The following is a 19,379-nucleotide window of genomic DNA, read 5'->3' as shown; positions in this document are numbered from 1 at the left end:
GATGACGGATGGAGAAGGGCACGATAGAAACTAACGTCTCTTATCAGAATCCGGGGTCAGGTGGGGTCCCGTGATCTGTCAAAAAATCGTGCATATCAGAGAATTAACTATGAATTGATGAGTAGATTGTCTGTACTATATACTTGTAGATCAAAAGAAATAATTCAATCAATGGGAATCAATCTGGGTGTAGTATACATGTAAACAAATACCAAATATCAGAATATGCTGAAACCACAATCTGCGCCAGTAACAAAGTGTTAAACAAGAAAAGAGCAAATTAGATAAAACAATAAACACGATGCGCCTGTTCCCTGAATATGCTGATCGTATCGTTCATCGCGCCGTGACCCATCAAAACAATTTGGTTTCATGTCCCATGTCGAGAAAAATAAGCGTAGAGGGGTATATATGTAATCGATGCAACCAATGCAAACTGGGACATGTCAAAGAGAGAAAAGAAAGTAGAGGAGGGTGGGGGGCAAAAGGAGAGAGCTATCCGACCATAGCCCTCAGCCTCTCCACCCTCTGCATCGCCTTTTCCAACCGATCAAGCCGTGTCCGCTTCTCAACATCTCTTCGTTCCAACACCGCAACCCGTTCCTCCAACCGTGCGCGTGCTTTCCGCTCTTGCGCTACCATTTCATTCGCCTGACTGAACAATTGTGCCGTCAAATCTTCCAGTTCCGTAGCCGCCTGCGACAATTGGTTCTCCGCCGCCTTGCGCAAGTTTTGTTCCCGACTGAGCGCGTTCTGCAATTGGATTGTTTCTTCGGGATCGGGGCCAGGATACGGGGGGATAACGTGGGATTGAGTTTGTGGCGGCGCTGAAGCTGGTGGAGGCGGAGGCGTAGGTGTAGCGCTAGGACGACGACCGTACGGGAAGAAGGACGTTAGCGCGGTAAAACGGCTCTGTTGTTGTTGCGGTTGTGGCTGTACGGGGCCATTGGACGCTGGGAGTTGGGTTGGTGATAGCGATTTATCCATGTCGTCGGATGATCGAGAGGATCGCGATGTTCGCGGTGTGTAGGCGCTGGCTTGGGAGCGTAGTCGGCGGACTTCTTCGTCGTACTCGGCGAGTTTTTCGACTGTCCAACCCGCATGAATATGATTGTAGATAGGATTAAAGAGAGGTTTGGACTCACCCGACCCCGTATTTTGTAATTTGAGAAATTGAACCTGCGCTTCTAACTCCTTGATTCTCCGCTGGGCCTCTTCGGCCGCCATTTCGCCTTGCGACAGGACTCCCTCGTGACCACAATGCTTCTCAGAAGCTGTAATATCAGTAGGCATGCCGATAAGCGTCGTATTAAGGGCAGTGGTGGTCGTGGTTGTCGTTGTTGACATGGTTGTTATGCTGGCGGAGGGGGGAATTAAAAGGATTCTTGGTCGGGCAGAACCACGGAACGGCCCTGGTTACTGCCGGTTGGATGGAGGTTGGATTAGTATTTGAAGGCTGGTCACTATTTCAAAATCACAGAGAAGAGAGAACCAGAGAGGATAAGAAGGGAAGAAAGGGAAGATGTAAGGATGTCTGACAGCCCGGGGAGGCTGACAAGAGTACCGTCGGGGATGGAGATGGCGGGTCTAGTGGGCATAATAATAGTGCTGCTATTCTTGTAGACATATGTTATTATTTGGATTCTGGCATTTATTATGAGACAGTCTCCTGAATTGTTCCTTAATCTTCCATTCTTTATGGCTATTCTTTATAGCCTTTACTAGTAAAAAAGAAATGTCCGACACGTGTGGATCGCGCCGTTGCTGCTACTGTATGATAATGCATCTATACAATGCTGATGTGACGAGTCATCTGACAGTAGTATTGTATCCATTCTGCAGTATTGTCATCATATCATAGCCTCATAATTCGTATTCCGTAGGGATATAAACGGGCTATTATATCAAAGCCGCCCTGCGAAAGTCTCCCGACTATTTATCGACATCGGCCCTGTATATATTCCCACACAACCCCAGCCACGCCAACCACACAAAGGACAAGACCCTTTGTCCCCGAAAAACCCCTTGCAGCATATATTCTCCCTCGATTAAGTTTATCTGATCCCGATCGTGCCTCACATATGTCGCAGGACAAGCGCTGTCGCAATCTGAAACCCAGCCTCCGCATACGCGCGGTTGGTGGATACTATCACTTCCAATCGCCTGCAATATCGCCTAGATGAAAGCCTTGTGAAGATCACTAACCTGGAATTGGCGCAATTTACGACCTCCCAAGTCCCTTCCACCCATACACCCCCAGAAAAACCATAGCAGTCACCCCACTCATAACCCCAAACACACTAACCATCGTCTGCCATCCGTTATTTTCGACCAGGAAACCAGCAAGCAATGGCCCTAGCACTTGTCCGCCCGACCAGGCTACATTATACAATCCATATGCTTGAGCTGTACCGCCCTGATGTCCAAATAGACCGGGGTGCTCGCTTTCAATGCTCTCGACAATGTAATGCACTTCGACCATGAGAGAGACCATTTGCAGGACACTGGCAAGACCGGCGAAGAAGAGGAAAACTACCAGGAAGACTTTGTCGTGAGCGCTGTTTGTGGTTATAATTCGTAGGAGGACGAAAATGGGGAAGCTTATAAGGAAGCCCAGGACAGCGATTGTTCGTGCGCCGTAGCGGTCGACGGCACCGCCTATCACGGCTGAAAGGAAAGATGGTGTGAATAGAGGAAGAAAGCAGAGACCGACACCTAGCGGGCCCCAGTCGAATGTTCTCATGATATGGAGGGGAAGGACCTGAGATGTTAGCCAGGCAATCAACAACAGCAGCAGGCTATACATACCGAGTCAAAAGACGCATATAAACTGGCATTCACGACTGTCGCTGCGAAAACGAGAAGCAAATTGCCCGAACACATCAACCGCACCATTCCCGGCAACGGTGATGATTTCGCATTCACAGGCTCACCACCATCTCTGATAAGATCCTCGCAAGACTCAGATGGCGATGGTGCATCATCTCCAAAAGATTCATACTCGGAACCAGCACCGATTAATGCGTCCGTCTCTGCCACCAACTGTGGTTGAATCCACTTCCTCGCACTCCTCTGCTCAATCATCACCAATCTCAGCAGAATATCAATCCCAACCAACGCAATCGCAACCGCAAACACAGCATGATAACTCGCGCGAGACAGCCTACTCCCATTAGCCATCCCCATATAAGCCCATATAACCCCAGTTACGGTGAGAACTTACAAAATCCCACCCATAAATGGCCCAAACACAGTCCCGACCGTCATCCCCATACTAACCCACCCCATAGCACCCCCAACCTGCTCCTTCCCCACCGTATCAACAACAAGCGCAAGTCCAACCGTCCACACCACTGCAGCGGATAAGCCCTGCAGGACCCGCGCGATGACTAGGGATGCAATGGTGCGGGCGAACCAGAACATCACTGTTGAGCCGGCGAGGGAGAGCAGGCCGATTATGAAGGGGGATTTGCGCGATGTGCCTTTATCGGCGAAGTAGCCGGATATTGCTGTGCTTGTTAGGTTTGGTTGCGATGGGTGTATGGGAGGGGTAAGGTGGACTTACGAGAGCCGATGAAGATGGCGCAGCCGAATGCTGCGAGGAGGATGGACATCCATCTTTGTACTGTTGGTTAGGGTAAGTTATCTATCTTGTATGACATAGAGAAGGACGCATACACTGTTCATCCGGGATCCCAATACGAGTCTTCAGCACAACCGGTAGAATAGGCACGACCTATATAGTCAGCCTGCGCCATACTGCTATGATAGAAGCGAGAACGCAATCTCACCATACCATAGATAAAAACATCCTAAACACACATTAGCCCCGCTCAAACACAGTCCCTGGACTACAGGTATACCGTAAAAACCCCAACCGAAACGACCCAAATCACAAACCTCTTCGACGAGCGAAACTCTAGCTTCCACGGCCTTGTAGGGTCATTGCCGCAACTCTCCATTTTGCATCTATACACACACACACACACACACACACAGAGAGAGAGAGAGAGAGAGAGAGCCTGTATCCCAGGTTCCTGTATCTGCCCCGCACACAAGAGGCACAGGTTCACAGTAAAAAAGTAAAAATAAAGTTATAAATGCGGTGCCCGCGGGCTCCATTTATCTCTACAGTACAGAATACTGGTTCAGCTCAGCGCAGCCCCTCCCCCGTCAGCCCCGGTGAATCAATTGGTCTGGTGGCTATTGGTCTCAGCCCCGGACAAGGATGCCTTCAAGTATCTGTACTCTTGCTTCTCTTTCTAATGCTTATTTGCCATGTGAAAAAGCTGAAGATCTGCTGATAGATGACTAATCTTCGTCAGTAACTAACTAGTTATATCCGTCGATCCGTCTGTACATGGTGCATAGTAGCCCTGCAGCGATCACGATGCAGGGACTTGTGCACACGTTCATCCTATATTATACGTTATATGTAAGATGCTACGACGGACATGTACAGAGTAGAAACGGTAACATTTATTGCATGCTGTCTCGTCAACAGGAAGGACATGGAACAAGAACAATTAGGACTCCACACGCCATCTCCCATCCCGAACATGACAAGACAGACAACCGAAAAGGAAAAAAAAGACAAAGGAGATAAATTGACAGCTGTGAAACGGACAAAATCTCATAAGACAACATAGAATACGAGTTCCTCCATCACATCGGCCATAATGGTCGTCAAGTGCATACATAACATCGAGAGAGCTAGGGTCAGAAACACTCAAACACAAAAGAGAATAAATGAGAAACTTTTCGACGTGCCCGGAACTGTAGCAAAGGATTAAAATCATCCCCAGCCCAGCAAGAGAATCGTGAACCAAGACAAGGTCGGAGAATCAGAGAAGAGCGCAGATGATCGGAAATTTGAACAAATAGCCACCAACATTAACCAAAACCTCTCCGCCATCGCAGATAGCAAGAGCTTTTCGGAAAAAGCACCCCGGACGATAAAAGAAAAACAGTCAAAGTGTTTTCCCCGCGTTCTGGAATCAAATGGCGACACTGTTCAGGGTATCGAAAAAGTCAAGGAAATGAATAGATCTATGCATGTGCGCGACCTCCACGGCGGTTACTGCGCTGCCGCGCGCTAACGGTGCTCCAGCCCTCGTCCTCACCAGCAGCTTCGGCCTCGGCCGGTCCGCTTCTCCAGTTGCCGTTGGATTGAGCGGCAGGAGCCTCCTGCGGTGCAGTAGTAGCCTTGGCAGCTTCCTCCGCGGGTTCCTGGTCAGCGGCCATTCCACTCTCTTCCTCACCGGTACGTCGGAGGATGTCAAAGTTCTTGCCACCCTGAGGCACGTCACCACCCTCCTTTTCGTTCGATTCGGGCTTCTCAGCCTTGGCCTGCTCCTTAGAAGCGCGCTGCTTCTCCGCCTTCTCAGCTTTCTCCGCCTTGGTCTTATCATCTGCTTCCTTCTTCTGGCGAAGCGTAACCTGGCGGCGCTCCTCCACTTGCTTCTCGCGAGTAGCAGTGTCGATTGGCTTCGCACCACCAAATGGACTTGCCTTCGATTCGGTGCCGGAAGCGGGGCTGAGGACTTCCTGCGTAACGGTACGCTTCTGAAGGTTCAACCTGGGACGACTGGCAGGGGCCGCAGGGGCCGCAGGAGCAGCTGCGGGAGACGCAGGAGTAGCAGCAGGCGAAGGGGGGTTGCTGGTTTGCGCGTCGGGCCGCATCTTCGATCTCCACGAGTTGTCAAGTTCGGCCGCAGTGGGAGTACGTTCTTGGAGTTCACGGCGCGGGGGTCTGGAGCCCTCCTGAGAGCGTCCTTCGCCCCAAGCGGGGGCAGGCGAGCTTCGACGGCCGCCCTCCCTAGGTGCAGGAGCACCACCAACGGGAGAAAGAGGGCCCTTGCGCTCCCAGTTGCCGAAGTCGCGAGGCTTGCCGTCAGATTCAAAGTTGCGGCGGGATGGACGGTCGCTGCCAGCGTCGGAAACGTTGTCCAAGGCGCGTCCAAATGTGGAGCGGTCAGGAACACGGCGTTGAGCGGGCTCTGGGGCGGGGAGAGGGCCCCTGCGGGTCCAGTCAAACTCCTTGACATCACGTTCCTTGGCTATCCGTGCTGTCAGTATGCAAAGATTCTTCAAAAAAAAAAAAAAAAGCAAACCGAAGATACATACGAGGCTCCGCAATGCTGACTCGGATCGATCTGCCCTGGAGAGTAGCACCAGAAAGGTCCAAGGCCTTCTTCAAACCATCGACGGTGTCGAATTCGACGTAACCAAATCCCTTAGGGCTCTTTGTCAATTTATCCTCCACAACACGGACGTTGGTCACATCGCAACCCGCGAAGAGATCCTCAACATCGGCGGAGGTCGCATCGAAGGAAAGGTTGCCGATGTGCGCAGTGTACGGAGGCTGGGTAGGGAGAGGAAGAGGCTCTCTAATCGCGAAAGGGCGGTCTATTCAAAATTTTATCAGTCAGCCAATGCCGTTTCATGGGGACGGTTGGGGAAGTCTCATACCAGAATAGCCGTTGAAACCCGTAGCAGACGCAGACGGAGCCGGGCGAGTGCCCATGGACGGAACGGCTATATAAACCATTTAGATCGGAACTTTCAACAAAAGATAAGGGGTGGGAAGAGGGGCGGATCAAACATACAGGCTGCAGATTATCACTGTCAGCAACTATCATCACATTTCAATACATCGTTGTGGATGTGACTTACCAGGCAAAGGGAGATCGTCCATTTCATCGGCCCAAGAGCCAAGGGCTAAAATAGTCAGCACCGACATTCTGTCTCATTCAGTCTCGCGGGAAACTTTTTTTTATTTTTATTTTTTTTTAATTTTTTTTTTTCTCACTTACTCTCATCGGCCAAGAAAGTCCCTATGGACATCTTCTGGGCCTTCTGCTTGGGAGGCGCTATAACCAAACCAGTCAGTACTGTCTATTCATCGCATACCGGCCTAGACATAGGGGTGGGATAGACGTACCCATATTTGTAGCTGTTGGATGGGAATCTGGACTGCGCCGGAGATTCTTTGTGCGCGTCTCGTTCAGACGCAAGAGGGTTGGAAACTAGTGTAAAAAGCGACTCCCGAGAAGGAAGACGGCTAGAATAATTTCAGAAAGTGAAGTTCTGGTGAAATTTGGAAAGACGACGATGCGCAGAGCAAAGGAAAAGTAGAGAAAGTTGGACGAAGGCAGACAGAGGGGTGCAGATTGGTTGGCCGCTTATGTAAGCCGGGTATAATTTTTGAATGTATGATGTTACGGTTGGTGCGATAGGGCTTGAGTTGTATACCAGCTCTTTAGTATAGAGGAAATAAAAATTACTATTGATACTTTGTATATTCTTCTATAGTCTCTGTTTCGAGGCACAGAATGCCAGTTGTTGGCGTGGTCGATGTGGTGGTGCTCACCAATGACGGGCCATTTAACCGACATAGGAACACCAGAGAAAATGTACGGCAGTTGATAGATACATATGCATGCTTATAAACAAGGACTGACAGATTAGAGAGCCTTATTGGCCTTACATGACATGCTGCTTGAATCCTGCTCAACCCAATGTTTTATTCTCCGTTTTGGATTTAGCGAACCAGAGCATAATAGGATTGCTGTACTATTAACCATAACTTCCTAGCTTAGGCTGTATAACAGTTTTTTTATGTGTAATTCCAATTGACAGCACCAAGAATGAAGACATTTTCATCTTTCTTTTCTTTCTCCTTTTTACCGGCAATGTAGAAGTACCCAACATGCCTGCCAAATCCGATATCTTACTAATAACACGTGATCTCACGTGCACTTTTTATATCGCGAAAAAGGACTTCAACGTCCAGCAAAGAACCGATGTCTTCGACAGGGGATGTAATCCAACAATCACAAGATGAGTGGAAAGCAGAATCAGAATGCCAATCTTGAAGATGCTTTGTTGTCATCATTGAAAGTGGGAGCCGTGAGTGGTTAGTTTCTCATCCCTCTATCCGGTGCTCTGGGAGGCCTATCTATATATAGAGGCCATGCTTACTTGTGTAGGCTGCACTGGTCTTGTCTATGGAGGCGCCGCTGGTGTTGTTCGCTCTCCGCATCCAGTGATTCATTCCATTTCATGTGGTATTCATTGGTTTGCCTGCGGGACTACGTTCTGGTGTGAGTATCTTTTCCATATTTGTTACCTGAACAGTTACTAAACTCTAACAGGGCTGAGGAGTAATATCCTAAACATGCACTATGAAGACAAGGCCACCCCGAAACAAAGGTCATATGTCAGCGCTCTTTCCGGCGGGATTGCCGGAGGAGGAGTGACCAGACTGATGGGTATGCTTCTAGAACGATCAATCTTATTGGGACGAGAGAGGCTGATAGAGAATCAACAGGAGGCCGTCTACTCCCAGGAACCATCGTATTTTCACTACTAGGTTTTGTCGGCCAAAGCGCCTTCAACGCAATTGACACGTGGCAGATGGAGCAGGCAAATGTTCCATCAAAACCGTTTCTCCAGCGACTGGCGGACTCGAAGTGGGTTCCTTTGAGGTCACTATCAGATGACGATTACCGGGGAATGTTGAATGAGAAAGTGCTAAGCATTGAGGCGGAAGTCGCACTCCTTGACGAGAAGATTCAAGAACTGGAAAAGGCCAAGGCTGTTGGGACAGAGGGTGTGTCGAAAACGCGGGGTACTTAGACGGACGTTGATACATCAAGAACTTGGATATGGTGGTTAGTGACCCTATATACAAACCGGGGAAATATCTTGTCTGACGGCATGGGTCTAGCAGAAACTCGCAGGTGTATATTATATTAATGACGATAGTGACTAACGATGACTAGATGTACAATAATAGATGGAAATCCTGAAGATTATTTTTAGTCAAGTAGTCGAATCGACCACTACCCCTCCAAAAGGCCGATTGCATCCTCTATCTTGGATTGGATAATGTTTAACCATTCCTAATCCTCTACCAGCACTGGTCTTTTCTCGATTAGTGGACTCACTCACCTCAGCCTCATCCAAACCCCCCGACTCGACGTTGTTTGCCAGCTCCGGAAACCCAGGCTGATTGACCTTGTACGAGCTATCCTGGAAGACGATGCTCTTGTCACTCTGCTGCACCCCGTTGCCCTCTCCATTGTAGAATTGACGCTCAAACATGCGGTACTTGGCATTCACGGTTTTCACTTCGTGGTCGAATGCCATTCTGCCTGATTCCCGAAGCTCCACGGCGAGCGTATCAAACTTCACAGCGGCAGAATGGAGATGTGACAGATCATCGTATAATGTTTCAAAACTGAGCCTAGACCCCAAAGTTTCATCTGCTTGCTCCTCAATAAGGCTGATGTACTGGCGCAGGGTGACTGCATACTCGGCCACATTGAACGGATGCACGGGACTTTCTACCAGCCGTGCCGCGAGCAAAGCCCAAACCCGCGCAGCCGCCATGTGATATTGAAATCCGGGGTCTCCAAATCTGTCCATCCAGGCCACCGTGTCGAAGCTGCTATGCCAATGGAACACAGGATCGTGGTCTCCCTGCTCGAAGCCGAAGTCACTTGTGGTGATGCACTGGCGCACAAACATCGAAGCGTCACCGCCGCCCTGTGGCCCCCAACGAGCCACCCCAGAGGTCCAGCACCGATTGGCCTGGAATAGTATGATTGGGAGATGGGATCTGAGATGTGACTTTACGGAATAGTGAGCCCAGGAGAGGACTGGCTTTGGTGAAGTATTGGTGGCCTGAGACGGCATTTGGTGCTTCCACGTAGGCTACTATTCGGTTGGACAGCCACGGGAGATTCTCCTGCACCCACAGCATGGAGCCTCAGAAACCCATCTTGTAGCTGTCCCAAATAATGGAGATAAGGGTCCGGAGGGGCCGCCAGCCAAGCTGGACAGCTAGGCCGAAGCCGCGGACAAGCTCGCTCAGGATTGCGGAACCGCTATTTGGGTCTGCAGCGCCAGCACCCCATGCATCGCGGTGGTTGCCGATGATCACTACTTCATCTTCAATATTACCATTGATTGTGCCGACCACGTCGTAGGCGATGGCCTGGGTCTCTTCCATTTCGATATGCATATTCAGGACAATATTGGACGGTGTGGGACCCACGTTATATTCGACACCACTGTAGCCCAGTCGGCCGCCCTTCCACAAGTCTCCTAATTCGTCAGCTCGCGGTCCGTGGTCGTTGAGAGCTTGCAAGATTGGGATTGCGTCTGTGTATGAGATGGGCAGTACTGGCACTGGACCGGGGGATGATGCATTCGGATCTGATCCTGCCAGAGGAGAGACTCAAATCAACAGGGACAGGAAATAATTACAGGTGTGAGGTCCACTCTGCCGAAAGACACTTAATGGAGCTCGAGCCGGGCCATCTGGGTACGGCAGATAACCGTTGCCTTCAGTAAATTCGCCATCCTGCTGGGGATCCGGAGAGGTGATATACCCCGCAAGGCCCGTTTTGAGAAAATTATCGCCGAGAAGGCGACCTTGTGCCTTGCCGGCCTTGATAAGAACCAATTTCCCAATGACGCCGACGTTTGCGCGGGCCAGATCTCCAAAGTCCTCCTCGGTTCCAAAGTTCGCATACACTACAGACGCGTTGAGGTTGCAGCTCGGCGAAAAGCTGAAAAATGGGGACACGATCACGACCTCTCCGCTTACAGGATTCACATCCGTGGAGTTCTCGACGAGACCCGCCTCGTAGATCACACGTCCTCCAGAATCCTGACTGAGCATAGCAAAACGACTGTACTTGGGCACGGTAAAGGGGTTCCCCGGGTTGTCGACAGGGTAGTCTTTGATAGACGCGCCGACGCCGAATTCCTGCCATTTGCTCTGGGTCCAGAGACCTTGGGGAAGGCCAAGGCTCAGGTAATGCGGCTGGGAGGTGTATTAGATGCTCCATTCCCGGGTTTTGGCGGGGTCTGGGACGTTGAGTAGGAATTTTTCGAGGGCGAAAAGCTCATCTCAGGGAAGCTGTGCTCGGTATGAGCGGCGCGCCAATTGAGGGTTCTCAAAAGACCGCGTGGGATGATAGTATAGGGATAGCCAGAATAAACATACGACGCAGGAAGATGCGAGGATGGCCTTTAGCCTGTTGCCCCAGGAGGCAGCATCGAGGACGCGTTTCATCGTGGTGCAGGAGGTTGAATGTCGACCAGCCAAGATGAGAATCCAAGGCTACACACATATACATGAGCGGATGTATATACATATATCTACCCAGGGGTATACATTTTCTTTTGTTTTTCGAGGAATTTGGCAAATATCACATTGATCTGCTCAGCTGGAGAGATCCACACCGAGGATCGACAGCTATCACCGTGTTGAGTTAGTCTAATTACTAGTGGAGATCAAATGTGACATCTGGGTCACACAGAATACGATAAAACGACACCGACTATACAAGTATATTCAGCTGCAGCCAGTCATGGAGTAGACATGGTGACATTATGGGCAAGGAAACAGGGATCTGGCCTGTATATTCAGTGATGGGTAAGTTAGTCAGGTATCACGCGAGGCCATGTACGGGGACTGTGTATTTAAATAATCACCAGATAGAGCATCATTGTTGAGCGTTGCATCCTCTCCTGCTAAATTGTTTCATTTACAATTAAGATGCAGCGACTTGCTCGCTCCCTCTTTACGTCCGGTGCCCGGGCTGCAAAGAGCGTTAATGCTCCTATCAGTAAGTCCATCGAGACCGGAGACTTCGCAGATTCATATGCATTGACATACTGACTAATTGATAAACAGGAGATCAAAACATCTCCGACCTAGTTCCTCTTATCAACGTCTCAAGCCTAGAGTATGCCTCTCAAGCCAAGCATCTGAGCACCGTCAACCAAGCCCTCCAAGACAAGGGAATGCTCCAATTGCAACTCGGCTTTGCAGACGACGACAGCCACTTCCTCCAGACCCTGATCTCCAACCTCCACAAACACCATAATCACGGCCTACCCATAACCCATAGCGCAGAACGAGGCTGGTTCTGGGACGTCCGACCCAGCTCAGAGAGCTTTCAGAGTCATGACCACCAGGCCAGATCGGAGACCATGCAGGAGTTTGAGTGGCACACGGACTGCAGCTACGAAGAAAGCCCACCACGGTACTTTGCCCTGCAGGTCCTGCAGCCTGATCGATGCGGTGGTGGAACGCTGTCGGTGTTGAAAGTGGATCGTCTCCTGCGTCTGCTTTCCCCGTTTGCGCAGAACGGGCTTTCAAGCCATGATTACCGGATTACAGTTCCCACGGAATTTATCAAGGAAGATGGACAGAAGCATATCAGGGGTAATATGCTCGCAGTTTATCCAGGCTGCTGTCAATTGCGTTTTCGAGACGATATCACCGAACCCCTGACAGAAAATGCGGCCAAGGCATTGGAGGAGTTGAAAGACGTTCTTTCTGGTAAAAATGCGGAGGAGCAGGCTCTTCATCTGACGCCGCAGAGTCTTTCACGGGGATCGATCATCATGATGGACAACAGACAATGGCTGCATGCCAGGAATGAACTGAGAGATCCTCGTCGACATTTGCGGCGGGTGCGGTGGGATGCGACGCCATTCGGTTCGGCTGGTTTGTCTTGTGCATGATGTGCAGGTATCATTTCGTTATGCGCGTCTATTAGGAAATGCATTGTTTGTTATTGTGCAGTAGGACGTAAATAGGAGCGAAACTTACAATACCCTAATACAAAATTATAATTCTCGACAAAGAAATTAGAGTCTTCGTCTGGCGTAGGGATGTATAAATAGCCCTCCTGAACATGGTCTGCTCAATATCTCTTCCTCCAACCAAGGATCTACCAGTCAACATGAGAAAGCCTGGAGTCAGCCACCAACTCCAACAAATCTGTCTGACTCCGCAGAAAAAGGATTATTTCCCTCTTTCAGCAGACCGTCGATGCCAACATCCACAAAGAGAATCGAGACAGATATGCGTCCAAGCTCAAAATTTGGCCTTCCTCATGGCCAAACGGATCATTCGACTCTACCTGTCCCCATCCGGTGTTGGTGACGAAGCAGCATCTGGATTAACTGAGCCAATTGCACGAAGCTCTGTATCTTGCCATTGAGGATATTATTGGGCGGTGGTGGACGGACGATGGGGCACGGTTTCCGGAACAAATGCCCTTGGAGCCTGAGGAGGAGGAGGAGGAGGAGGAGGAGGAGAATTTCTTGTGTGTAGGTGGTTTCTTTTAGAATGCTTTTATGGAAACTAGTATCTGACTCTTCAATCACAGTGATTGCACCAGAACAAACTAATACGACCGTACAAAGAGTGTCAAGGATTTTGGAGACCGGATTTCCTTCTGGAGCACGATGCGGATTTAGGCATTGAAAACTTCCGCATTTGCGAGATCAATGCTCGTTTCTGCTGGAATGGATACATGCACACCGCGTTTGGTCAAGAAGCATACTCGGCGTTCGAGCAGAGAGGACTTGTTGATGCAGCAGACCCGGGAACGGTAAGTAAAACTGGCTTGCCCTTGCCTATACAGAGATCTAATTCTTTCCAAGATTCTGAGAGGACTGCTGGGGCAATTCGACCGCAGACGGCCACTGCACATTGTCAAGGGCAATGAGCGTGGTATCGACAGTCACATGTTTGTGGAATTCTGCCAGCTTCTCGGTATCAAGGCGCAATTGATTACTCCTGACAGTCTCCGAGTAGTCCCTCACCGGGAGGGGCATAATGGCTACAAGCTATACTGTATGCCTTACTCCAGACCAGCCCTCCCGCCATGGAGAGAAAATCGAAGAAATTCACCAACTCGGCCTGGAGATTCAGTAGCGTGAGCTCTGTGCACTATCAGCCGAGCTGAAGCGGCAGATCAGTCTCCGGTACTTCAATGACATGCGGGCAATCCTCCTCACGCACGACAAGAGAATGCGCGGAATCGTCCTACAAGAGCTAAACTCATTGGTAACAAGAAACATCCTCTCAGCTGAGCAGGCTGCGCGTCTCGAGAAAGGCATCGCACACACTATCCTTCCGTGACTACCAGAACTCGAGCAATTAATCGACCAGTCCCGTTCACCAGAACAGCTGAAAGACGATTACATCCTCAAACCAATCCGTAGTGGAAAAGGTGATGGCATCCAGTTTGGCGATCAGCTCAGCCATGCAGACTGGCTAGCGAAACTGGAAGAGTTGCGAGACACCCAGCTGAAACCGGGGTTAACCTTGTATGTCGTACGGCACAAAGTCAACCAACGCTTGTACGACGTGACGCTTGGATCGGGACAGTCGGTGCCATGCCATAAGGTCGGGACGTACCATGCTGTCAATGGACAGTTTGTGGGACTGGGGGCTTAGCGATGCAGCCCTGGTAGGTTGTATGCGGTTAGTGATGGGACTTCGTGGATCACATCGGTTGTTTGTGAGAATTGATCGTCGTTGAGATGTTGTTTGTTTGCTAGGTAGTTGCTTGGCATCGTTCATATATTACGAATCGTTTATTTTGGGCTGGCGCGTGCAGCAGCAATCATTTGCACTCGCACTTGTATGGATCAATGCATGCTTACTATGCGCAATAGAGCACCGCATTACCTATGCATAGTATAGCAAGTCCAGATCTTCCATAAGAATCTTCCCTGTCACTGCAATGAAGATCAACCTGCAGGTTCCCGATAATGTACGTAATAATGTCTAATTAAAATTGAGACTTCGACTAAGGTAGACCCTGAAGTAGCACTGTTCATCATATCAGATTTGCTTTATAACACAATATACTGCTTTTACTAGCCCGTAGATAACTTGGCGTTAGGGCTGTCTTGTTCTCGGGGACCCCGCTGGACATAGCTGCGTACTCGGAACCACCGACTTGTATTTTTGAAGAATGCAGAACATGATGTAAAAAGAATACTTGATATGGCAACAGGGATGTCAATCACAAAGGTAGATATGGGTATAGTGTGGAATTTTATTCCAACCAACTTTTGGCACTCGTTCCACTACTGATAATTCATTTTTTTATATACAGTAAATTAAGCTTCAGACTCGGAGACTGGAGGCTCAGGTTTACCATCAAGCCATGTAAAGGAAAGGCTGGCCATTACAACACATGTAATAGCTGTCGACATCAGCAGGAGACAATGAATGTAAATCAGGGTTATACTTACCAAAGACGACGTTCATTAAATGAAAGCCCACCTTCTCAAAGAGTAAACCAGATATCATAGGCCCAATTGTCATTCCAAGACTATAAACAACTTCCGCCGTGGAGAAGACGCGCGAGCTGCCGCTTTGGTGTCCGAATATAAGGGGATCTTTGGCTTGTAGCTCTCTTACCACGCCTGTAATACAAAGATGGGTTAGGGATTTGTTGTTAGATAACTTATAAGGAATAGGGATCTTACATGTCATTTGAATAGCACCTGCACCACGCACAAGAATCAAGGCTGTGCCCAATCCAACCATACAACAGGTAAATAAAGACTTTCCATGAACAACATCACCAACCCACGGGAAATTCGGATTTCCTGCAATACCCAATAGCCAGAGTAGAGGAGCTGATAAGAACCAGCCGATGGCATTGGGAATGCGCAAGCCACAGCGATCCCGGATCATTCCAAACGGACCTCCCAAAACCATGGACGGGGCCTGCAAGCAGAGGAACATCATTCCGATTGGCAAACTTCCCCAACCAAAGGCATCCCGGAGGTGTGCGGGGAGCGTGTTATTGAAGCTGGACATGAGGCTAGAAGTCATCAATAAACTTGCTAATCCGGTCCACACGCGCGGTTCACGGAGCATAACGCGATAGAATCCACGAGGAGCACTAGGTGGTTCCAGAGCAGTCTCATCATCGACATTCTCATGAATATCTTGCGCGTTACTGGGAGAGTCCCCCGAAAGCAAGCCCGTTGTCTCTCCAGGAGTACTGTCGGGCTTTCCAGAATATGACGGAGAAGGTTGCAGAGTGCGCGGTTCAATCATGATCAGACGGGCGATGATGTCGAGCACCAGCACTATGAGTGGAACTGACCAGGCTGGCCAGTACCCAAACAGCTGAAACATGGTACCGCCAACCATGGGACCTCCTACAATACCGGCAGTCACGAATGACATGGCAATTCCCATGGTTTTACCCAGATCGTGAACGGGAACTATATCCGACAACACAGCAAAGCCGACCACCCATGCTGCAGATCCCGAAATTGCTTGGAAAATGCGTCCAATGAAAAGAATTACGACTGTTCAGTATTGTCAGCGCAAGAAACCATTGTCGGTGTTAAAAGAGAAGGCGGCGACATACGCGAGTGAGTCAATGCAATCATTAGAGTGCCCACGAAACATCCCGCCAGAGCAATCAAGAGAGGTATTTTCCGATTCGGTGACTTATCGGCAAAATGTGCTATAACGGGAGCAGAGATGAGCCCAAAAAAACCGTGGACAGTAAACAAAGTCGAGGTGAGAGGTTGTGTTCGGGAGGGATCGAGATGCAAACGACCCTCCAGCATGTAGCTTAGTATGGGAACTAGAAATCCAAATAGGAACGTCTCTGTATTCCGCGATTAGTGAAACATCCCGGGACTATCAGCTATCAGATGAAGATCTTACCTGCAAACAAAGCAACGGTCATTGTCGAGAATATCAGCCATCGGGAGGCGCGCCAACGATAGCCCCAAGGCATCTTCTCAGTGTGTTCGAGCGCTATGATTACTGTGAAGTTTAATTGGAGATGTTGAAGAAAAATGAAGAGAGCTGAAAAAGAGAGCAAAAGTTCAGCCTCAATAGCAATCACATGACCCCCCACATATTCAAATGCGATTTGCTGATGGTATATTAAATTACAGGCCGTATTACGCCGTCTCGGACCCGCTTCCGGGACTGTGGGCGCCCCATATATTTTCTAACTTTATCGGTGATCCGAGATCTGATTACTTGAGCTGATTGGTGCAATAATACTTGTATTTGAGATCACTTGATAAGGAGAGATATGGAGATGTCAATATCTCCCCGAGACACTCAACTGGTTCTAGCATACTGCGCTTCATGGCTCTTCGATCCGCATCACTGACCAAGTCCAGCACGTGGTGTGAAATGACTACAGAAGTGACTGCTGTTGTGTATTCTACGCAATATAGCAATGCGGATGTCGGTATGAAGAACCAGCTTGACGCAATACGAGCTGCTATATAACCATTGTTCCTTAGTTATGTCGGTCTAAAATGATATTACAACCCTGCTGCAAGGTGGCGCATTGGTTCATGGCCCCCTATTGGCTCCTACCACTGTACATGCACAGCTCAGTGATGCTAGTTGAATAAAGCTGAATATAGTCGATCTGTCTCGGAGTGCATAAACAAATAGTTATGGTTCTAAATATCCTCGCTTCCCTTTTTCACCATTCCACACCATCATCATGATTGCCACATCCATGGACGCACCACCGGAGCAACCGCCCTGACATCGCCAAGGCACTCGAAGAGCCAGACCATCCGCTGCATCATGAATGGCCAGAATTTATTCCTCAAGATCTTTTCGTCCAGATTTTCCAACCATTTCTATCGCGGCTCGACTACCTCAAACGTTTTCAATTCCTTGCGGTGGAGCGCGATTCAGCAGGCGACCACCATATAGTTGGACTTGGTCGATCTGCCCCGTTCTTTTGGCCGGAAGTCGCTACCCTCCACCCTGATGAAGTGGTCTCCCAGAACCGCAAGGTGCTGAATACCCTTCCAGATGGTGGCTTTGATACGGTCCTTGCACGCGGGGTGCAGCAGTGTCTTGCTCGAGAAGGTCTGCTGTTAGAGCCACTCATCCTTGGCCCAGAGCAACAGAAGGATGTTGCAACTAGTCAATCCAAATCCCCGCCAAATGCCCTATCAGCAGTGTTAGTCTCCGTCCGACCGGATCGTCGCCAGAAAGGGATAGCAGAGGGACTTCGGACGCTGGTCGTGCCACTGCGGCCCACGATGAAGCCCAAGCATCCTCATGTCGACATAGCGGACTATATCCAATGGACGGCCGACGACAGCAGCAGCGGCGACAACAACAACAACAACAACAACAACAACAACAACAACAACAACAACAACAACAACAACAACAACAATGACCACCACCACAAGGATGATCCCGGCCTAGAGCCTGCAACGAGCAAGCCGTTTGACCCATGGCTGCGCAAACATCTCCGGCTGGGTGGCAAAGTTATTAAAGTTGCCCGACAGAGCATGTTGGTGCGGGGCAGAGCAAACAATGGCAACAATGGACGGGGATCGACTTTTGAGTCCAGTGCTTCTTTTTCGCTACAAGAATCAGGCCAAAAAAATCTCGACCACATCGATGTCGTGGTCCCCCGTGGGTTGGTGCCAATACGATATTCTATTAAGGGGAGGATCGGTGTTTATGTGGAACCGAATGTGTGGAATTACAGTAAGGTGATATCAAAGCTATAGTATACTTATAATAACATGGTGTTTGTGTATACAAACTATTCTTTCTTTGGTTTGAAGCAGCGGTGAGATGTAGCTGACGTACAGTCATCTGACAAAAGTCTACGTAATTCCGCGTTGCGCGACGCGCCACTTGATATTGTCCATCCTCTTTTCAACCACCTACACCATGCCTCGCGCCCCTTTACGATCTACTAGTTCTAATAGAACTAATAGAAAGGAATTAGAACCTTTCAAACGGGGAATTATAGTTGGCCGATTCCTTGCAGGCCAGAAAAAGGCCGATATTCAGTGCGAAATGAATTTACTGTATACAACAATTCAAACCATCATTCAAACATCAGTCCTCCACCACTGGCACTAGTTCTCCTCGCATTGGACGGCCAGATATCCTTTCTGATGCTGGTAAGCAATATATTCTTTTACAAATCAAGCGGGATCCCTTTATCAGAACTGAAGATATCTGCAAATTACTTGGGATGCCCATTTCTACACGCACTGTTGCACGCATGTTAAAAGAATCTGGGTATGGCCACTGGAGAGCACAAAAAAGACCTCAGTTAACTGAGGAAATAGCTAAACTACGCTATGAATGGGCATACATGCGCAAGGATTGGACATATGAGCAGTGGAGCAAGATCATATAGAGTGATGAATGCTCTGTTGAGCTTGGCAAAGGGAAGAATAATCAATGGGTATGGCGGCTCAACCACTTCAATGAAAAATGGAAAAAAAAAAAAAAAAAAGCATATCATTCCATACACCAAAAGCAAAGGAATATCTATCATGATTTGGGCAGCGATCTGGGGTGGTGGCCATACTGAAATCTATTGAATGAGTCGGGATGAGGAATCTGCTCAAAGAGGGTATTCTTCACGCTCCTATTTGGAAATTATTGAGGATTATCTACCTGTTATATGGGAATCTGGTATGGAATTCATGCAAGATAATGCTCCCATACATACAGCCAATATTATTAAGAATTGGTTTGATGAGCATGGTATTTCTCTTGTTGACTG

General features: G+C 49.0%; 12 protein-coding genes across 12 annotated transcripts; 6 read left to right on the top strand and 6 right to left on the bottom strand.

Moving 5' to 3' along the window:
- Positions 1 to 132: 132 nt before the first annotated feature.
- ASPGLDRAFT_71524 (uncharacterized protein) lies at positions 133 to 1,533 on the bottom strand. Its single transcript, XM_022549558.1, has 2 exons — positions 1,146 to 1,533; positions 133 to 1,088 (listed from the first exon to the last, which is right to left on the bottom strand). The coding sequence occupies exons 1-2, from the start codon at positions 1,345 to 1,347 to the stop codon at positions 496 to 498; spliced, it is 795 nt and encodes a 264-aa protein (XP_022405180.1). The 5' UTR covers positions 1,348 to 1,533; the 3' UTR covers positions 133 to 495.
- A 272-nt stretch (positions 1,534 to 1,805) lies between these two features.
- ASPGLDRAFT_141053 (MFS transporter) lies at positions 1,806 to 4,004 on the bottom strand. The gene is made up of 7 exons (XM_022541720.1): positions 3,864 to 4,004; positions 3,792 to 3,812; positions 3,679 to 3,736; positions 3,566 to 3,625; positions 3,224 to 3,509; positions 2,809 to 3,163; positions 1,806 to 2,761 (listed from the first exon to the last, which is right to left on the bottom strand). The coding sequence occupies exons 1-7, from the start codon at positions 3,960 to 3,962 to the stop codon at positions 2,222 to 2,224; spliced, it is 1,419 nt and encodes a 472-aa protein (XP_022405179.1). The 5' UTR covers positions 3,963 to 4,004; the 3' UTR covers positions 1,806 to 2,221.
- Positions 4,005 to 4,347: 343 nt separating this feature from the next.
- On the bottom strand, positions 4,348 to 4,927 carry ASPGLDRAFT_712791 (uncharacterized protein). Its single transcript, XM_022549547.1, has 2 exons — positions 4,646 to 4,927; positions 4,348 to 4,590 (listed from the first exon to the last, which is right to left on the bottom strand). The coding sequence occupies exons 1-2, from the start codon at positions 4,797 to 4,799 to the stop codon at positions 4,430 to 4,432; spliced, it is 315 nt and encodes a 104-aa protein (XP_022405178.1). The 5' UTR covers positions 4,800 to 4,927; the 3' UTR covers positions 4,348 to 4,429.
- On the bottom strand, positions 4,879 to 7,055 carry ASPGLDRAFT_712796 (translation initiation factor 4B). Its single transcript, XM_022549548.1, has 7 exons — positions 6,944 to 7,055; positions 6,816 to 6,872; positions 6,676 to 6,720; positions 6,609 to 6,611; positions 6,472 to 6,537; positions 6,127 to 6,408; positions 4,879 to 6,059 (listed from the first exon to the last, which is right to left on the bottom strand). Exons 1-7 carry the CDS (start codon positions 6,945 to 6,947, stop codon positions 5,050 to 5,052), a joined length of 1,467 nt encoding a protein of 488 aa, XP_022405177.1. The 5' UTR covers positions 6,948 to 7,055; the 3' UTR covers positions 4,879 to 5,049.
- Positions 7,056 to 7,810: 755 nt separating this feature from the next.
- On the top strand, positions 7,811 to 8,851 carry ASPGLDRAFT_42075 (uncharacterized protein). Its single transcript, XM_022545540.1, has 5 exons — positions 7,811 to 7,918; positions 7,992 to 8,105; positions 8,157 to 8,273; positions 8,333 to 8,675; positions 8,732 to 8,851. Exons 1-4 carry the CDS (start codon positions 7,843 to 7,845, stop codon positions 8,638 to 8,640), a joined length of 615 nt encoding a protein of 204 aa, XP_022405176.1. The 5' UTR covers positions 7,811 to 7,842; the 3' UTR covers positions 8,641 to 8,675; positions 8,732 to 8,851.
- On the bottom strand, positions 8,594 to 11,089 carry ASPGLDRAFT_79021 (uncharacterized protein; the record flags this gene model as incomplete). Its single annotated transcript, XM_022549998.1, has 5 exons — positions 8,594 to 8,906; positions 8,956 to 9,690; positions 9,869 to 10,224; positions 10,276 to 10,837; positions 11,021 to 11,089. The coding sequence occupies 5 exons, from the start codon at positions 11,087 to 11,089 to the stop codon at positions 8,847 to 8,849; spliced, it is 1,782 nt and encodes a 593-aa protein (XP_022405175.1). The 3' UTR covers positions 8,594 to 8,846.
- A 475-nt stretch (positions 11,090 to 11,564) lies between these two features.
- Positions 11,565 to 12,668, top strand: ASPGLDRAFT_162904 (uncharacterized protein). Its single transcript, XM_022542523.1, has 2 exons — positions 11,565 to 11,645; positions 11,714 to 12,668. Exons 1-2 carry the CDS (start codon positions 11,576 to 11,578, stop codon positions 12,547 to 12,549), a joined length of 906 nt encoding a protein of 301 aa, XP_022405174.1. The 5' UTR covers positions 11,565 to 11,575; the 3' UTR covers positions 12,550 to 12,668.
- A 102-nt stretch (positions 12,669 to 12,770) lies between these two features.
- On the top strand, positions 12,771 to 14,275 carry ASPGLDRAFT_63369 (uncharacterized protein; the record flags this gene model as incomplete). Its single annotated transcript, XM_022548651.1, has 7 exons — positions 12,771 to 12,785; positions 12,853 to 12,965; positions 12,999 to 13,140; positions 13,212 to 13,424; positions 13,477 to 13,669; positions 13,773 to 13,919; positions 13,965 to 14,275. 7 exons carry the CDS (start codon positions 12,771 to 12,773, stop codon positions 14,273 to 14,275), a joined length of 1,134 nt encoding a protein of 377 aa, XP_022405173.1.
- A 525-nt stretch (positions 14,276 to 14,800) lies between these two features.
- ASPGLDRAFT_141043 (MFS transporter) lies at positions 14,801 to 16,631 on the bottom strand. Its single transcript, XM_022541719.1, has 4 exons — positions 16,523 to 16,631; positions 16,218 to 16,463; positions 15,319 to 16,155; positions 14,801 to 15,255 (listed from the first exon to the last, which is right to left on the bottom strand). The coding sequence occupies exons 1-4, from the start codon at positions 16,593 to 16,595 to the stop codon at positions 14,987 to 14,989; spliced, it is 1,425 nt and encodes a 474-aa protein (XP_022405172.1). The 5' UTR covers positions 16,596 to 16,631; the 3' UTR covers positions 14,801 to 14,986.
- A 426-nt stretch (positions 16,632 to 17,057) lies between these two features.
- Positions 17,058 to 18,375, top strand: ASPGLDRAFT_54543 (uncharacterized protein; the record flags this gene model as incomplete). The annotated part of the gene is made up of 2 exons (XM_022548087.1): positions 17,058 to 17,063; positions 17,383 to 18,375. 2 exons carry the CDS (start codon positions 17,058 to 17,060, stop codon positions 18,361 to 18,363), a joined length of 987 nt encoding a protein of 328 aa, XP_022405171.1. The 3' UTR covers positions 18,364 to 18,375.
- A 141-nt stretch (positions 18,376 to 18,516) lies between these two features.
- ASPGLDRAFT_42071 (uncharacterized protein) lies at positions 18,517 to 19,084 on the top strand. The gene is made up of 2 exons (XM_022545539.1): positions 18,517 to 18,669; positions 18,725 to 19,084. The coding sequence occupies exons 1-2, from the start codon at positions 18,530 to 18,532 to the stop codon at positions 19,005 to 19,007; spliced, it is 423 nt and encodes a 140-aa protein (XP_022405170.1). The 5' UTR covers positions 18,517 to 18,529; the 3' UTR covers positions 19,008 to 19,084.
- A 110-nt stretch (positions 19,085 to 19,194) lies between these two features.
- Positions 19,195 to 19,374, top strand: ASPGLDRAFT_117306 (uncharacterized protein; the record flags this gene model as incomplete). Its single annotated transcript, XM_022539857.1, has 1 exon — positions 19,195 to 19,374. A coding segment is annotated over one exon (180 nt), but the record flags the coding sequence as incomplete, so codon positions are not given.
- Between the last annotated feature and the right edge of the window lie 5 nt (positions 19,375 to 19,379).

Source organism: Aspergillus glaucus (assembly GCF_001890805.1).
Source record: "Aspergillus glaucus CBS 516.65 unplaced genomic scaffold ASPGLscaffold_2, whole genome shotgun sequence".
NCBI lineage: Eukaryota > Fungi > Ascomycota > Eurotiomycetes > Eurotiales > Aspergillaceae > Aspergillus > Aspergillus glaucus.
Note: the sequence above shows the minus strand (reverse complement) of the source record. Positions and strands in the feature narration are given on the sequence as shown.